Source organism: Carettochelys insculpta, chromosome 2 (genome assembly GCF_033958435.1).
Source record: "Carettochelys insculpta isolate YL-2023 chromosome 2, ASM3395843v1, whole genome shotgun sequence".
In the NCBI taxonomy this organism is placed as follows: domain Eukaryota; kingdom Metazoa; phylum Chordata; order Testudines; family Carettochelyidae; genus Carettochelys; species Carettochelys insculpta.
In genome coordinates, this window is record NC_134138.1 from 167,863,612 (window position 1) to 167,882,352 (window position 18,741).

At 44.8% G+C, this 18,741-nt stretch overlaps 1 protein-coding gene across 6 annotated transcripts in view; it reads right to left on the reverse strand.

Moving 5' to 3' along the window:
* The window catches only part of FHOD3 (formin homology 2 domain containing 3), a 639,020-nt gene that overhangs the window by 81,148 nt on the left and 539,131 nt on the right, over positions 1-18,741 (reverse strand). For all 6 annotated transcript variants that reach the window (XM_074988019.1, XM_074988017.1, XM_074988015.1 and 3 more), the window contains one exon: positions 4,639-4,797. In XM_074988019.1, coding sequence (XP_074844120.1) covers positions 4,639-4,797 — 159 coding nt within the window. The remainder of the gene's footprint in view (positions 1-4,638; positions 4,798-18,741) is intronic.

Sequence of the window (18,741 nt, forward strand, 5' to 3'; positions counted from 1 at the left end):
TGTATATGGCGTCCCTTTGGGCAGCCACTTGGTCCACATCCCCCCCCTCCACCTCTCCTCTCAGGGGCTGGGTGCAGCACTGTTCACATGTGCAGGTGCTGATGGACACTGGCACCTGTGGCATTGTCCCGAGGCCATGGTGTGTTCAGGCACTGGCAGGTCAGGGTCTGCTAGGGGTATGAGGGGCTCCTGGTCACATATGGGACCCCCGCCCCATGCCCCAGGGGTGTATGCCCTGTGGGTTACGTACCTGAAGGTCCACCGCTATGGTCGGGGGAGGCCTGTTGGGTAGATGCCCGGCCGGAGCTGTGGGAGGGACATCCAGTACCAGCTCCCCCTCCTCACTGGACCACTATGATGGTGGGTGGATGGTCCCGGCTTTGGCTCTGGGGGTGTGGAACTGGCCTCTGGTCCCAATTCAGGCTTTGCGTCCTGCTGTATCTCTTTGGCCATGGTGTTGAGGACTGCCGGGGGGAGGAGGTGTCATGGGAGCCCAGAATGGCCCTGAGCTCCTGGTAACAGGGGCAAGCAGTTGGGGCAGCCCCAGACTGGCTGGATGAGTCCCGCGCCTGGGTGTAACCCAGCTGCAACTCCTTGACCTTACTCCTGACATGGTCAGGAGTGTGGGCAGGGTGACCCTGGGCAGTCAGGCCCTTGGCCAGTGGGGCGAATGTTTGCACTGCTTGCTCCCCATTACATGGAGCACCTCCTCCTCACCCCAGAGCCCCAGCAGGTCACGGAGCTCAGAGTCAGTCCAGGAAGGGCCTCGCTTCCTACCCTGCTGGCTGGAGGCCTGAGAGCCCAAGAATGGCCTGGAGGGGGAGTCCTGAGGGTGCCTGGGGGGCTGGCTGGCTGCCATCACCTTGCTGCGGTCTGTGCAGGAGTGCCTCATGGCATGGCTTCTGCCTGCACGGTCTCAGCTTCCTGCTATGGGGTTTCTAGGTCCCTGCTGCTTTAAGAGCCACTGGACACAGAGATCAAAGAGCCCCACAGGGGCTGGACAGCACATCTCTGCCTAACAGCTGATTGTCGCCATGGCAGACCCCAATATTTCGAAGTAGCAGGATGCTGATCATTTACACGTCCTACTTCAACATTAGAAATAGCGGTTTCAACGTCTCCGCACCTAACGTCGATTTCAACTTCGACGTAGTGCACGGCACGTGTAGATATGGTGCACGTTGCTTCGAAGTTGTGGTCTGGTGTAGATGCATCTTCAGTGCTTTTATCTACAATTAGTGAAAATGAAAAGAGGAGGAGACAAGATTCTTCCATATACAGAAGGAGGCCACAAGGATTGTGTGAATACCATAGGATAGAGTATTGTACAAATTCAACAAATAGTTGATCATGGTGAAATTTTTATATTTTCTTTTTTAAAAATGTAGGAAATTCCATTAAAAATCCTCAAACCTCTGTCACCAGAAGGTTAAGATTGCAAAGGGAAGTGCACAGAACTCAGGACATTATAAAAGGTGATTTCCTCAGACTGAGCTCTACCCCAGTCTGAGTATCCATTACAATAGGATATGTTACTAAATGATCATAAACAACTCCCCCATCCCCACGAGCCCTGTTCCACATTCAGGATATTAGCTGGCAATGGACAAAACAGCATAATGGAGAGAACCGCTTTGCTTCGTTCACTGCAGCTGAGATATGCAGCTCTGTGTAGCAACCTGTTGTCCACAGAATTGGTCTCACATTCACTGTAAATTATATGGTGGGAGGTGTAGTAAATGAGGAAGGTCTCTAATGGAAGGAGTGGGAGGGATGTGAAGTAAGTTCATTGGATTGAGATTTAAGATATTTGGGTTCTATTGCTGCTTATTTGACTTGGGGAAGTCACTTACAACTTCTTGCAGCACAGCACCCCATGTGTCCAGGCCTGGCACAGCAGCTCTCGCCCTAGGCCGGTGTTCCCTGCTGATAGTTGCTCTGGTGCATTAGTGGTGTCTGCCATATGACCTGGCCCTCCAGCGGGGTCACTGTATTTAGTCCACAACTTTTGGGAACCCAACCATCCCAAATAAATTCACAAAAGGGGGTAAGAAAAAATCCTTCTGTCATCTCTAGGGCTCTTCCTCGGGCAGTCCTCAACTCAGTCTGCTGCCCTTTCATGGGGCTCAACAACTGTTACAAGGGGCTTTCACACTCCCCCTCTCCTGCCTTGGGATCACCCCAGAAACCTAGTCACTTCCCTGGTTACTCAGGGTCTCTCTCTGCCTGGAGAGCTTTTCAGTCTCTTCCCATATTATTAGCCAGGGTCTCTGCCAGGCCTTCATATCAGGAGAGCTTTTCTTGCTCATTCTGTTCCCTTTCTTTTCCCTCCTCTGCTGAAATAGGGCCTGCTGAGAATCTTTTTGCTCCCTCAGTCTCTACAGCTGCAGATACCTTTTACATAGGAATCACCTGATTTCTCACAGGTGAGTCCCATCCTGTAATCAGAGTTGGCTTAGCCCCAGACTCTCCAGCCCAGAGGGCAAGCAATGGATTTACACTCTCTGAATAACTCAGCTTAGTACACCTCCGAAATGGGGAGTATTTCCCTGAGATGCCGTGAGGATGAATTCATTAAAAGTTTGCAAGATACTCAGCTATTACAAATGGAATGCTGCCAGGGAGGGGGGAGAGACAGACTTTATTCAGAGCAAGGTTTAGATAGTGCAGTAAAAAAACCTGACAGCCACACGTTAAAAAAAGGAGGAATAAAAGAAATACTGAACAGCTGTTTCCTTGAGCACCATCCGATCTGTGCACTGAGGGGTTGACAGCTACCTGTAGGTTACTAGCTTGGAGGTTACTAAGCACTCTGACTCTGATCCAGGAAAGCATTTAAAGGATGAAGTTATCTTCAGGCACATGAGTAGTTGCACTGCAGCCAGTGGGAGTACTCTCTTTCTTAACTTCAAGCTTACGTTGTTGCTGAAATGGGTGCATAGTACTCTGCCCTGTGCTGTTTGTGCCCTAAATTTGTGAAAAAACAGTAAGGGGCATGTGATAAGAGACTGTATTTGAATGCATATGAATAAGGTGAAAAGTAGAGCTTCTGTGTAGGCAACAGTATGTGATTTCTTGACTTGTGAAGGCTTCACTCTGCAATCTTCCCTCCTTTAACATACACTTTGAAAAAGAAACTATGGAGTTCTGGAATAGATCAGTGTGTGAGTGGAAAGGCTACCTAGAAAGGGTGGAGGTGGTCAAAAACAATCACTACCCTACCAGTTGGAGCTAATGTAGACACAACAGCAGGCGGTACTGGTTGGAAATGTGAGTTGTCCAGAGCAGCTGGTGAGGGGTTGAGTCTGCAAGGGAGAGTGGAAATCCAAGGGAGAAGTTGCATTCAAGATTGTTAGCATCTTTGCTATGCATTCTGTTTTGGGACTTCTCTAGAGTCACAATTAACAGAGGCTCAATTATTTACCTGAAGTATATGAAAACCATACTATGGGATTCAAGTAACATGTTACTGGGAAGTACTTGCATTCCACCTGAGGAAAATCAGGCCCTGACATTAAGTTAAAACAATAGTTTTTTTCATTTTACTCTTTGCAGGTCTGTTTTCATATTATCTTGTTTTTCACCTTATCTTTTCTACTAAATATGGGGAGGAGGATGAGGGCAAAAGAAAAGCATAAAACTGAAATATTGAAAGATGATCTGTATGTGACACATTCAGTCTGGTACTGAGATTTTAGACAAGGTCTCCGAGCATTCAGCTGACTCTTACTGTAAACAATAATTATTAAAACATTTAAAATAAACTTAAAAAATCAAAATTAAAAACCAGTAGCAGAAGTTGCTTTATAGACTTCACAAAGGAAATTATGATAAAAGAAAAACAGACAGAGTTCATCTTGGATCATGGTAAAGACATCTGAAAAGTCAAACATGTAATGGTAAAAATTACATCATCTGTAATCTTTTTACCAACTGGCTTACTTCAAATAACTGTAACACAGAGATGCTATTTTGAGGACAACGCGCCATTGCATTTGTTTTCCATTTGATACACAATCTAGAACAAGTGCAAAAGCAAACCACGCATGAACTTTATTAAACCTTGACAGTTTCCAATAGTTCTAGGAACTATGAATTTACCCCTTGTTGATAGCTGAATGGGCAAGTGTTCAACAGTTATTTTTAATGTCTGTGTATGAGGAATGGGATGCAGGATTTTTAATGACTTAAATAAATGTGAAATTAAACTCTGAAGGAATACACAAAGATATGGGACTGCTACCTTTCTGGAAATCTTCACATCAATTTAGGTTAAAATTTTCTAACAGCTAACCACTAAAATCCATATTTTGATTCTTAATAAACAACTCAAGGTTCAGGGAGGCAGAGGACCTTCAGTTTCTCTGGGACACCAACTCGATTCTGAGTAATACGCGCATCTGAAAATCCTAAACATGGAATTAGAAACTACACTTAGTGACTCAAGTCTTCTAAAGAAATCAAACTTTCAGTAATAAAGATGCAGGTTTGAATGCAATAACCCACAAGTATGTATAACCAATTTCAAACCCCAATGATGAAAATAAGGCATATATTTCTTTACACAGAGATGAACTACAGTACATATAATATTTGGGCAAAAGTATGTGCTCACAATTTACCCCAACCATATCTTACCTCTATTCCCTCTTTGTTTAAGGCATACTCATCAAAGTTCAAAATAGCAATCTTGATGGTCCTTGGAGGGGGTAACACGGTCAATCCAATATTAATAGCATTGCTTCGTTTCGAGTCCAACACAATGATCTCTTGTCTCTTTCCATCTGCAGCAGTTTTCTTCATAAACAGGTAAAAAGAATAAAATTAACTCTGATGCAATTCTTTGATAATACAAAGCAAAAATTTACATTGGTTGTCAATAAATTGGCCTTCTATAATGATAGCAACACTGACAATAAAATCTAGTGCATCTATAAATAAACCACGGGGTAAATTCTACTGTCCTTTACACTCAAGCATTCCCACTGAAGTCAATAGGTGGTTGTCAAAGGTTATATGAGAAGATAAAAATTAGTCTTATAACTATACAAAATGAATATAGTATGTGCTTACAGCTATGAGTCTTGGAATACAGAAATTTGGGGAAGGACTCAAACATTTTAAAGTCTGATGTCAGTATAAATTGATAGCTCTGTCCATCTGACAGAAATTAAATGGTGTTAGAAAGTGCTAGAAATTGCAAAAATACTTAATGGGACTGTGTTCTAATGGTTAGAGCTGGGAAGCAGCCCTCCTGAGTTCTGTTCCTGACTGGTTTTGTGACAGTGGATAGTTTAACTTTTACCTTAGTTGATTTATTTATAAAACATAGACAGTAATACCTATCTCAGAGACTATATGTGGCTTGATTGAGGATGGTTCTATTATGGTAGAAAACAAAGGCTCCACACTTGCTCCCAGAAAGAGCTCCAACACCTCCTTTCTGAAGGTGCAGCATGTGTCCTACCTGTGCTTTGGCCGATGAAGACATAACACCATCCCACTGATTGTGGTGAGAGAACTGCAGCCGATCCTTGTGTAGCGCAGTTCTACTTTTCCTTCTCACCCCCTTTGCATGCCCCTGTACGGCTAGACATAAGCTAGTCCTCAATATGTACAAAAGGGCTTTGAGATCGTCAGATGAGATGTGTTAGAAAACAGCGACAATACAGATAATAATGAAAACGCAAAATATATTTTGCAGACCTCAGACAAGTATACATTTTTTTTATAAAAATGTAAAAAACCAAAATTTTGCTACCCAACTGTGACAAAAATGCCTAGCCAACTGAGGGCACTGATCTTCAAAACATGTATAGGAGAATATAAAATGTTCTGTATGGTCTTCTTTTAGGCAACTTGTATTTTATTTTATCATCACACTGCACTGGAAGAGACCTTTTTTGGAAAGCCAAGGATGTAATTGAATATTGAATATAGGATGTAGGACTCTATTACTCAGTGGACTTTGTAAGCATATTTCTTTCTTTTTCACCTTCTTAGCTAGCATACAGTACGAAGTGGGAAGATTCTGTTTTGATCCGTATTTGGATCAAAGTTAGGGGTTTAGGTTACAGACTAAAGTCTCTTTTCAGCAAAAGCATTTAAGCACGTACTTAACTTTAAGCTTTGGCTCCACCCACGAATGCGTCAGTTCACGCAGCTGTCCCTGCAAGGAACAGGAACAGGAAGAGGAAGTAATCTGTGCATGGTATAAAACTGGGGGAACCAAGAACCAGATTGTTACTACTTGAGTCTCAACCTGTTTCCTAGCCTACTTGCAGGTCAATGCAGCTAAGCTCTGCCATAATTTGGAGCTTGTGCCAAAGCCATAACTGGAACAACTATTCTAAAGCCCAGCTTACGCACCTTCTCATACTGACATAATTACATGTGTTAACAGTATGATTCTTTCAGCGTGAATGCAGCAATGCCATTTTAAAGGGGCCTTTTACCGCTGTAGGTTATTTGCCCTTTTGTAAGGCAATAGCTTTAATGAAATAAGCACTTTTACACCAGTATAACTGGTCTACAGTCAGGCTGACGCAATGGTACTGTTAAAGTGATACAACTGCTGTGTGTGCCTAAGAGAGACATTGCTTAGATGAAACATCTAGGGCTCAGGGAATTCCATATATTAAATGCATATAAGATCTTTAACTATATAATAAAAGATCTTGTAAACATTTAAACACGAACTGAAATGGCCCAATTTTGTAATCAGCAACATACAGCTTGTGGTGACCAAAAGTAAACATTGCTCTCAAGTTTCTAGCTCTGTTTTGTCAGATTCATTTTCTTCCTGACATCTGCCAAAAACACTACAAGCTGCCCTTGACCTCTTTTCTCACTTGTCTCTTTGCTGAGGATCTAATTTAAGCATATTGTACAGTCATTTCTAGCTTCAGGACCACAGATCCAGTGAGTAAATGGCCAACCCCCATCGTAAATAAGGCTGTGCTCACCTAAGACTGCTTCCTCTTGGGTCTCAATCAAGCTAACCCTGCTGCAAACAGCTACTTTCTAACTTGTATTTCATTTTACAGAATTCTGTAATGACAAAAAACTTATATAGAGGGACTCAGTGGGAGGAATGGCATTCACTTTAGGCTTCTCACAAGCAACATAACTTCTCCTTCCAGTAGGGACTGTTTTTATCATGGAAGTAGCTGTTTAGTATTAAACAGCAAAAACCAAAGTTACATTATAACACCATTAGGAGGAGTCAGGTCACGTTTTATCAGACCCTTAATGCAGAATGATCTTGAACGATTACAGGCCCAAGGCTAGCTTGCACACAATTTGTGCATGCATGGATCAATATAAAGCATGTATGCTGAACATAAGATATAAGGTGCTGTGCAATACATCCTGCTTATTATTTATTTGGTATGAATAGTGAAATTATAGCTGTTCAAGATACTAGAAAGATTTTGCCTCCTAACTGTATGTTGAGTAGCCACATGAGTACCTGAGTAAGGTAACATTAACGTGAGTAAAAGTGGTAGAAGCAGGCTGAAAAAGAAGGTAGTCTTTGCTTTGAAGAACAGACAATCTAAAACAATGATACAGAGATGACGGTAAACCTGGAAACCAAAGGGAATAACTTGAAGGGACATTTTTGTTTGGTTTTATATTTGTTATGGACATTAACAAAGACATGAAATTTAACATAAGTTTTCTAATAGCTTTTATTATCCAACATGAAGAAAAATATCTTTTTCCCCAAAAGGAACCCCTACATATACAGCATTTAAACTGGCAAGACAATTTGAGATGCTGGACTTTGCCTCAGTTATATGGAAGATGTTGCACTGTCCCTGGATTGTCAGAAAGCAAAGAGAACATCTCATCTACTTCCATCTTGATTAATTAGGATTACTCGGATTTCAAAAGAAAATGAAGGGGATTTGGAGCTCTAACTCCCTTTCACTCCTTTGGAAATCCCGCCCACATGTAATTTCCCCCAGCATTCACCGATGTTATGCACCTGCCTTGGTTATCCTTGTGTATGCAGATGAAAATGTATTCCTAAATTATTATCCTTACTGGTTTCTCAGCCTCCAGGAACAGTAAATTCAGCCATATGCAATAGGAAACGAGACATCAAATTTCTAAACTATGCACTGCAGACAAGAACAGGGTTGCATGATAACATAATTTAGCAAAGCAGAAGTGCATTTCTTTTCATCTCTATGCACAAAAATATAAATAGTTTGGACCTTTTTGCCTGCATATCTGCCCTGTTTGCATTATGAGGAAAGAAATCTTCAGACTTACTCCGAGAGGAAAGACTATCTCTTTTTTTATGCTTGCTAACAATCTGTCAGAACCCTTCGGTTCAGCAAATACATAAACTATCTGCAGTGGAGGATGCTGTGATTCATGTAATCATGCAGTAGTCTCTCTTATGTTCCCAATTTTCTGCTAGGAAACGCAAATATCTCCACATGTTACATTCTGCTGTATAAAGTGTATTTTATTTTATTTTATTTTGTTGTAGTCTATTGTGTTTAATGAAAAACTTATTGTGAGCCAGCATCAGGAAGTGGCTGTTTATAGCAGTGTTTTGTGGAAATCCCTGTTAAGGATTAGAAACAGAAGTAAAATTGGTTGCAGCTGTATCAAGGAGCATATCTTGTAAGACGGAGCCAAACAATGCATGCCTCATCCTCTCTTCTGATCTTAGTTTTAGTCTCTCTTTCAATTTTCTGAACTATTTGTTTGATGAGCAACTGACGACTGCAGTGAAATCTGACTGGCTAAATTTTTATTCATTGGTCTGTACCCTGATTTTAGGGGAATCAGCTGAACTTGTAGGATCTCTGATACTATTGTGAAGTAGAATTAGAATGTAGTCACTGGACACTATAAGTTAGGCACAATGGGAAGTAGTCTCACTGGAAATTGGCAAACTGGTCTGGCAGGAGTCAGAGTTGGGCTAATTTGAGCATAATCATCAAAGCAAAGCTGAGGGAGGGGTACACTTGTGTACATGTATTTTTTTTACAGATGCACTCCCATCATTTTAATTACTCTTACTTGATCTAAGATTTGCCATCCCTGCCCTCAAGAGGTTTGATGATATTCTCACTAACCCAGAGTGAGTCTCAGAAATCAGAAAAATCTATGCAGGGCTATTTTTTGTTCTTCATTACATTTTACATGATCCAGGCTTCCTAGAGTCAATACTCTGTGATAGTTTTGACTCACAAAAGTTCCTGGGTGGTTGCGATTGGAAGACAACTGCTAGCATGAACAAAGGAGAGATTTTCCCCATCCTCTTAACTTAGATTTGTCAGCAGGTGAGGATGGGAAATAAGCCTAATCTTGGACCGGACATGCAGAAGACTGGGATTTAACAGGCAACGCCACCATCAGGTGGGGTGGAGACAGAAGGCCTGAGCCAGTGCCCTTTGAAAATCGTAGGACTCTTGGCACTGGCTTCAGTGGGATCAGGAGCACAGAAAGCACAAGTCATAAAGTACAGCCCAAGAGACTCAATGTACTCTGTAGAAGAAAAGAAATCATGGAAGTGACACAGCATCACAGGGGCTCACATCATAGGTGTTAAGATGCTCTGGATAAAAAGGGGAAAGGAAAAAGGTCTGGTTGAGTAGAAGGAATGATACTGAGTTACAGAAAAAGGGAGATGCAGGCTTCAAAAGTTTGACTGTACATCAACACTTCAGCAGGCTTACTCAAAGTTTGTCCGTTAAAACATGAAGTCTTAAAATATCACTGCGCTCTTCTGTGTGAGGATAATTAAACTAAAATCTTGTATTGCAGAAGGGACATTATGGAAGTTAAACTTGTAATCTCTCATCTAAAGAAGTCCCTACCTTTCACAGGTTGTTAAGAGCTTTGGTACACCATCTGCGGCTTGGCTGGGAAGATGAGTCTGGAGGTTTCTTTGAAGTAAATACAGCTCTGAATTCTGAAGAGTGACTTAGATGACCAGTTTTCTCTTGGAGATAAAGTCACTGAGACGAGCCTCAAAGAGAAAAGTCAACATCTCGATTCCTCTTCACAACTCAAGGCTACACTGATTTTAAAGAAACCTGCTGATTCATCTTGCCAGCTAAAGAGTAGATGCGATGTCAAAGTGCCACGGAAGACCTATCAAAGGAACACCTATCAATTCATGGAGAAGAAGGAAGGAAGTGTGTGTAGGATGGGGATGAGTGAGGAGAGCTTGGGAATCTACCTTTGGAAAGTCAGGTAATCAATCAATTGATTAAAATAATCTCAACTTTTATAATAATTTATGGTAAAGGCAAAAGGGTAAAAGAAGGAAGACCAAGTCATCAAAATATTGGCATTATAATGTTTGCAACAACTTGGAGGGAATGGAAATATATTATAACTCCATATTCAGTTCAGGGAATGATTTGCTTTATGGCTCCTAGACAACATTCTCATTCCTTCTGCTCCAGTCTACACTCAGAACGATAGATTTATATTTACATGGAAGGAGTAGGAGGACTAATACACCACAATTTCACAGTCTCTCCTGAACAGTAGAAAAAGTAGAGGGAGTGAAATTAAGTTCTACATACCCAGAATTAATCATCGATTGGTTTTATTTTAAATTCTACATGAAATAAATTTCAGATGTATATGCATTAAATCATTGAGCTATTCTTGTACCACACATAACTGAATTTAAAAGTACAACGTCTGTGGAATTTACATAGTTCATGTACTTGTACTCCTACTATCTGCTGTGTAAATGTTTTCAAAACCATGGCTGTATTGTCCATATTACCAATAAAATAACCAGTAAGACATCTGTAATTCTGAATATTTTGACTGGAATGATTACACTATCAGATACAGCCCAAGGTTCAATGTCGGCCATACAAATTACTCAGCAGGACCTTTGATTACAATTTTTTTCAGTGGGGGGTCGGGCCCAGTCTTTATACAAAGTGACAGGAAACAGAAGTTTTCTACTTAAACCCAAAAGCAAAAGCAGTGTATGGCAAGCTTCTCTGCACTGATACAACATCTATCAACTCTCACCTGGACGGATAGTCTCTAGGAGTGGGAAAACTGTGCAATAATTGAGATCAGTTGAATCCTTGCCCTATCAGTTGAGTCAGTCAACTATGATGTGTCTGGCTGACCAAGAACATCAATATAGACTGTTAAACTGCCATTTATAATGATTTCAAATATATATGTACCAGTGACCTAGAAATAAAGGACCAGAGATCTAATTTCCAGCACTTTAGGTCATTCAGACTCCTGGAACGTGTTTTTTTTGAACACGTGGCTACTTAATAATTTGTATGAGTTACAGAAAAGTAAAATGACCATGGTACTATGTGGTTTTTCAGAGTTGTTATAAAACTTGTACTAACATGAGAACTTAGGCATATATACAGCAGATACATCGGCAATGAATGAAGGTAAATTTCTTATATGTGTCCATACAGTGTATCTTTTATTAGTACTAAAACTGGAAATGAATTTTGTTTCTCTGATCACAATTACTGTACTTATATTAATGTATCAAAACCAATGTAATCATGAACAGCTAGGGTTCTAGCTAATAACTTTTAAAGGCTAACTTTAAATCCTCATTAAATTCAACCACAAGAGATGTCATAATTTCTTGCTGAGTTCAGTATGAAACAACTATGTTACCAGCCTTTGAGGCTTAATTTTATGATAATGTTCCTATGAAAGAAAGAATTCTTAGCAAATCAAGATTTTCTCTCATGAAATTTTCATCATTAATTTTCTCATCATGAAATTTGGATAGTCACAGAAAGAGAAGTTACTCACCTGTAGTAACGATGGTTCTTCGAGATGTGTCCCCGTGGGTGCTCCACAATAGGTGTCGGGCTCGCCTGGCGCTGCAGATCGGAAATCTTCCAGCAGTTTCTCCTGGATTGCGCATGCGCCAGCGCGTGCCGCCCCCCTGCATGCCCCTGGCCACGTGCACGATCCGGTCCCCGCCAGTTCCTTGACCAACCGCCTCGGATGCTCCTGAAAAACACTAGACAGAGATCTGAAGTGGGGAGGATGGGCGGGTGGTGGAGCACCCACGGGGACACATCTCGAAGAACCATCGTTACTACAGGTGAGTAACTTCTCTTTCTTCTTCGAGTGGTCCCCGTGGGTGCTCCACAATAGATGACTACCCAGCAGTAACCCAAGTAAGGAGGTGGGTAATTGGTTTATGTGCAGCTTGCCCCCGAGAGGACTGCTGTCGACAGACGGGTATCCTCTTAGAATACCTGAGGCAGGGCATAATGCTTGACGAAGGTGTCATAGGATGACCAGGTTGCCGCTCTACAGATGTCTGTTAACGTGATGCCCTTGAAGAAGGCTGTTGACACCGCCACCACCCTGGTGGAGTGAGCCCTGGGCAGGGCCAGCAAAGGAGTCTTTCGAAGTTCGAAGCACATTTTTATACAGGACACAATGTGCTTTGAGATTCTCCGGGAAGAGAGACCTTCTCCTTTTGACCCGGGAGCAAGAGAGACTAGAAGCCTGTCTGTTTTCCGGAAGGACTTAGTTCTGTCTGTGTAGAAGGCCAACGCCCTCCTCACATCCAGGAGATGCAGGCGTGCCTCCTTGCCGGAGCTGTGAGGCTTCGGGTAAAACAAGGGTAAAACTATTGGCTCGTTAAGATTGGACTCCGAAGAGACTTTTGGAACAAAGGCTGAGCGCAGCCTTAAGGTTACCGCCTCCTTTGAGAATACTGTGCAGTGCGGCGTTGCCATCACTGCTGCGAGCTCACTCGCCCTGCGGGCTGACGTAGTTGCAAAGAGGAAGGTTGTTTTTATCGTAAGGAGACGTATGGGAACTGTGGCTAATGGGTCAAAAAGGTGGACCCAACAGCATGCTGAGCACCAAGTCCAAATTCCACGATAGTGGAAGCGGTTTCCGAGGGGGGGTACAGGTTTACCAGCCCCTTCAAGAACCTGGTAGCGATAGGATGGGCGAATACCGTGGGCCCTTCCTCTGTATGCCGAAAGGCTGATATAGCGGCGAGGTGGGCCTTTAGCGAGGATAGAGAAAGCCTGCCTCTCTTGAGGTCCAATAAGTATTCTAGTATTACAGGTATAGGAACGTCAAGGGGAGCTAACTGCTTGGCGGAACACCAGGCTGTGAATCGAGTCCATTTCTGCTTGTAAGTCCTCCTGGTGGAGGTCCTTCGGCTATATTCCAGGACTTGTTGTGCTCCTTCCGTACATGTGCTCTTTAAGGAGCTGAGCCATGGATTAGCCATGTTTGTAGGTGCAGACCCTGAGGGTGCGGGTGCACTATGGACCCTTGAGCCCGCGTGAGTAAGCCTGGTGCCACCGGTAGAGGGAGTGGTGGGCGGTCCGACATGCGCAGAAGCAAGGGAAACCATTGCTGCCGATCCCAAGCGGGACTATGAGTATCATGCGAGCTCTCTCCCTTCTGGCTTTGTGTAAGACCTTGCGGATAAGCTCTGCAGGGGAAATGCGTAAAGTAGGGAGCCCTTCCATGAAAACATGACCAGGGACCCCCGCCCCACTCCTGCCCTGCCCTGGAGCAGTACTGGGGACACTTTTTTTTTTTTTTTTTTTGTTATACTGGGTGGCAAACAGATCGATCTGGGGAAAACCCCCATGTACGAAGAATGCACTGTAGCAGATCGGAGCAGATCTGCCATTCGTGCGTGATTGCAAAGCGCCTGCTCAGCTGATCTGCGTTCACGTTGTGAGCACCCGGCAAGTACGAGGCTTTCAACGTTATGTTATTGGTGATGCACCGATTCCATAATTGGAAGTGCTTCCGCACATAAGGCATGGGATCGTGCTCCTCCTTGTCGATTGATGTAGAAACATAGTGGAGGTATCGTCGGTATTGAATCCCGACTACTTTGCCATGTAGGTAATCTCGAAAATGTATGCAGGCGTTGAACGCTGCTCTGAGCTCCAGTATGGGTATGTGCAGTGTCTGTTCCGCAGGGGACCATAGCCCTTGCGTTACCTTGTCGCTGATGTGCGCTCCCCATCCCATGTGGGAGGCATCGGTAGTAAGAAAAATAGAAATTTGTGGTTGGTGAAAAGGCACCCCCACTCGCAGATTCTTGGGGTTTTCCCACCACGCCAGGGATCTGCGCACCTCTGTTGTGGGCGACACCACCCTGTGGACAGTGTGGGATGCCGGTTTGTAAACGCTCGCCAGCCAATGCTACAGGCTTGACATGTGCAACCTGGCATTCCGTACCACAAACGTCACTGCCGCCATGTGGCCCAGCAGCCGTAGGCACGTTAAGACCGGCACCGTGGGGCTGTATGTAATGACTTGCACCAGCGAACTGATTGCGTGGAAGTGGGCATCGGGTAGGTACACCCTTGCTGTGATAGGGTTTATGCGTGCCCCTATGAACTCTGTATGTTGTGTGAGTTCGGACTTTGACTTTGCGAGATTGATAACTAGGCCCAGCGAAGAAACGTGTCCGCTGTGACGCATATCACGCGTGAGACCTCTGCCTTCGAGGTCCCTTTTAGCAGGCAGTCGCCCACATATGGGAAAAATAAACCCCCCCGTCTGTGCAGGTAGGCTGACACCACTGCCAGGGTTTTGGTAAAGACTCTGGGGGCCGAGGAGAGGTCAAATGGAAGAATCCTGTGCTGGAAGCGCTCCTGGCCAACCGTGAAGCGGAGGAAGCATCTGCGTGCCGGGTGGATTGTTATAAGAAAGTAAGCATCTCATAAGTCGAGTGCTGCAACCCAGTCTCCATTGTCCAGTGCCGTGAGTATCAAGGCAACTGTGATCATCCGAAACCGTTGCTTGCGCAAGTAACGGTTGAGGCCCCGAAGATCTAAGATGGGCCTCCGGTGTCCTGTTTTCTTCCCTGATAGCAAGTAGTGTGAATAGAAACCTTCCCCTGGAATTATTCTGGCACTCTTTCCACCGCCCTTATGAACATAAGGTGAGTCACCTTCTGCTTGAGCCTCGCCTCGTGGCAGCGTCCCTGAGGTGAGGCCTGGTGGGAGACTTCGTCGGTGGAAGTGACTGGGAGGGGATCGCGTAACCCGTGGCTACGATCTCCAGCACCCATATGTCTGTGGTGATCTTTTGCCATTGGGAGTGGAACGGTCTGAGGTGATGATGGAACATGAGATGGGAGTGGCATTGAGTGAGGGTATTGATAGTGCAGCCCCCGACATACCCATCAAACTTGTTGCCTTTGGGCCTGACCCGAGGGCGTACGGCTTTGTTGAGAACATCGCCTAGGAGTTCTGTACTGTTGCCGCTATTGATAGCGCCCTTGGCCATAGCCCCGTTGATATTGAACACGCTGTGGTTGTAAGAGTAGCGTCTTTGCTGACGATAAAATTTTTCCCTCCTGTATGGGGGAGTATAAATGCCTGAGGTTCTAAGTGTAGCTCTCGAGTCCTTACTGGAGTGAGGGACTGAGTCGGTTGAGTCTGCAAACAACTTTTGTGTATTAAAGGGAAGGTCCACGATCTTCGCCTGTAGTTCCCTTGAGATACCCGACGTCTGGGGCCAGGATTCTCTATGCATCACCACTGCTGTAGCCGTTGAACGTGCCGCCGTGTCCACCACGTCCAGGGCAATCTGGATACCTGTCCGCGATCCTGCGTAGCCCTCTTGAACAATCGCCTTTAACACCGGCTTTTTATCTTCCGGAAGTGGATCCATGAGGGGAGTAAGGCCGGAGTAATTATCAAAATTATGGTTTGCTAGATGTGCCCATAATTTGCCATTCTCAATAGCAGGATAGGAGAGGAATATACCTTCCTGCCAAACAGCTCTAGCTTCTTAGCATCTTTGTCTGATCCCCCGATTTGTTTTGAGAAGCCTTTGACCTCTGCTGGGATGACCCGACCACCAAAGAATTTGGTTGTGAGTGACTGAAGAGGAACTCCATGCCCTTTGCCGGGACGAAGTATTTCTTATCCGCTCTCTTGTTCGTAGGCAGAACAGGGGCCGGAGTCTGCCATATAGTAGTGACTGACTCCAGAATGGCTTCGTCCAGCGGAGTAGCAATTTTGGATGAAGCCGGGGGTCTCAAATTTTTCAGGAGTTTGTGATGTTTCTCCTGCACCTCTGCCATTTGAATGTCTTGCGTGAAAGCCACCCTTTTAAATAGCTCCTGAAAACTGTTTAAGGTCATCCGGGGGAGAGACATCCCCGGGGGCCACAGCCTCATCTGGGGAGGATGAGGAGGAACCACTAAGGTAAACCTCCCTCAAACCCTCGGGTTCCTGCGGTCGATGATACACTTGCTCGCTGGAGGACTGTGAAGGAAAGTCTCGGGGTTCTAAAATTAACTCCCCCTGAGACAACTGTGTTTCCGTCCCCGATCGGGAGTGCCCACGGGGGTATTGAGCGGCCGGGGGGGGGAACCTGCCCCTGGGTGTAGGCTTGTGGTTTGTCTATGTCCAGCATGATAAGGACGACCATGGCAGCATGGGCAAGGGTCCGGGGATGGAGACCTGGACCACTCACGGGGTGTGTACCCCCGATGTCTGGGAGAGCGAGACCTCCATGACAACACAGATAGAGGTGAAACTGGCTTGTGATAGTACTCCAGGGGATCCAATCCCAGAAATGGTGAAGGTGGCCCAAGCCATGGTGACATTGGTTGGAGGAACGGAGAAGGAGGTTTTTTTTTTTTTCTTTTTTTCTTTTTTACGGATGGGCCAGTGGAGACACGGGCCTTCGGTGCAGCGTGTGTATCACAGGGGGAGGGCTTGGTGCTAACAGCAGCGCAGCCCTGTCCAGAGATGGACTGCGGTGCTGGGCTTTTGATTTTGCCTTGCCCCTCCCCTGCGGGGCTGGCACCGCCCCCTCCTGTGCCGGGGATCTCGGCCCCGCTCTCAGCGCCGCGCTCGGCACTGTCAGCTGCGGTGCCGCGCGGGTATCCCCCTCCGGTGCCTGCAGGTTCCGTGCCTGGCGTCCCTGCACCGCTGGTGCCGCGGGGGTCTGTGCCGGTGCCACCGGTTCCGGCGCTTGCCTGGCTGACGCTCTAGGCACCGCGCTTGCTGGCTGTTGTATAACCAGAGGCTCAGCCTCTGCCACGTGCGCTGCCACGCTGCCGCTTGCCTGAGTATGCGGCTGGTGGCTGTGTGCTCCGCTCGTCCTGCTCGCTGCAAACGCACAGCAAGGATCGAGCCAGGGAGAGTCTCCTCCGTTTCTGCACTGAGGGGGTCAGAGAAAAAACTGCCCTCCTCTTATGCAACCCAGCAGGCCGTTCTGGGTGAGGCTTCTCCAGCAAGGTAGCCTGGAATTCCCCCAGGCATCGGATGCCTTCACTATGCCCCACGGAGGCCGGCATAGCTTCACGGCATGACTCCCGCTCTGTAAAACCTGAAGAGGCCATTGCGGTGAGTCCTTTATTGTTAATAGGGTACTTAGCACTTAATCTGTGCCTTTCCACCCCAAACAGTGATCACTGGCCTGCGGCAGCGGGCGGCCTAAATGGTCTTCACGTCCGCTCTTCTCTTCTCCGCTCCTCTCTTTTTCCTTTTTTTTTTGATGATATTCTCTTTGTCTTTGCTTTCTCTCCTTTTTTTTTTTTTTTTTAATAACCGAAAACAACAAATTACACGTGGAAAAAAAACCACTAAGTAATCTGACTCTGGCCTTAGCCTGAGTGGATTCCGTCTGCAGCCGATGGCGGTTGAGAAGGAACTGGCGGGGACCGGATCGTGCACGCGGCCAGGGGCGCACAGGGGGGTGGCGTGCGCTGGCGCATGCGCGATCCAGGAGAAACTGCTGGAAGATTTCCGATCTGCGGCGCCGGGTGAGCCCGACACCTATTGTGGAGCACCCACGGGGACCACTCGAAGAAGAATCTAAGTTAAGGGTAAAAGCATTGCTGAGCAAAAGTTATTGAAAAAGGTCACTCATGCATGTTATTTATGCATGAAAAGAGAACCAAGTTGGCTTTCAGATGCTAGGTTATGTTTGCAGGGTTTGGCAATATGACAAAAAATTCTTCTGACATGTAATCTTAACACATGGAACCACAAGATTATTTGCACTTTTCAAAGCAGAACTGCACTTTAGTGTAATATCACTTTCAGGAATAATTTCCAGAATGATTATGAAAATATTATGAAGATATATTACATATATGTTATGAGAATATATTACAATGATTTCATGTGATGTCTAATTATAACAAGCCCTGTTTGGCCAATTTGAATTACCCTTCTTTAGTATGTGATGGGGACAGTATTCTAAAATGTAAGTGCTTTAAGCTTTTAGGCATTTATATGGGTTTGTTTACACTGGGACATACAGAAAAATTAATCCAGATTAATTTAAAGGTATAAATTTGAAGTTTATGCATTCAAATTCTGTGTGAACACTCTTGTTCAGAATTAAAGTGGCCTTGACTTAGCACAGTTTAATTAACTTTGTAAGTGAATTAAGCCAAATCAAATTAAGGCCACTTTAATTCTGAATAACAGCAGCTATACAGGGATTCAATGTGGTTTCACTAATCTACGCCAATTCATTTGAATTAATATACCTGGATATCACCAGATAGATGATGTACATGTGAAAATTTTGGCTATGAAATTTAGAATGCTAATATTCCCCAGGTAAAGTGAAATCCAAAAAGCAGTATAAATATATAAAAGAACACTATGGCATAGGGCTACATAGATATAGGTTGACCCTCTCTCGTCTGGCACCCTTGGGACCTGTCTTGTGCCAGACTAGAGAATTTCGTGGATGATGGGAGGTCAATATTGTCTAATTTGGTGC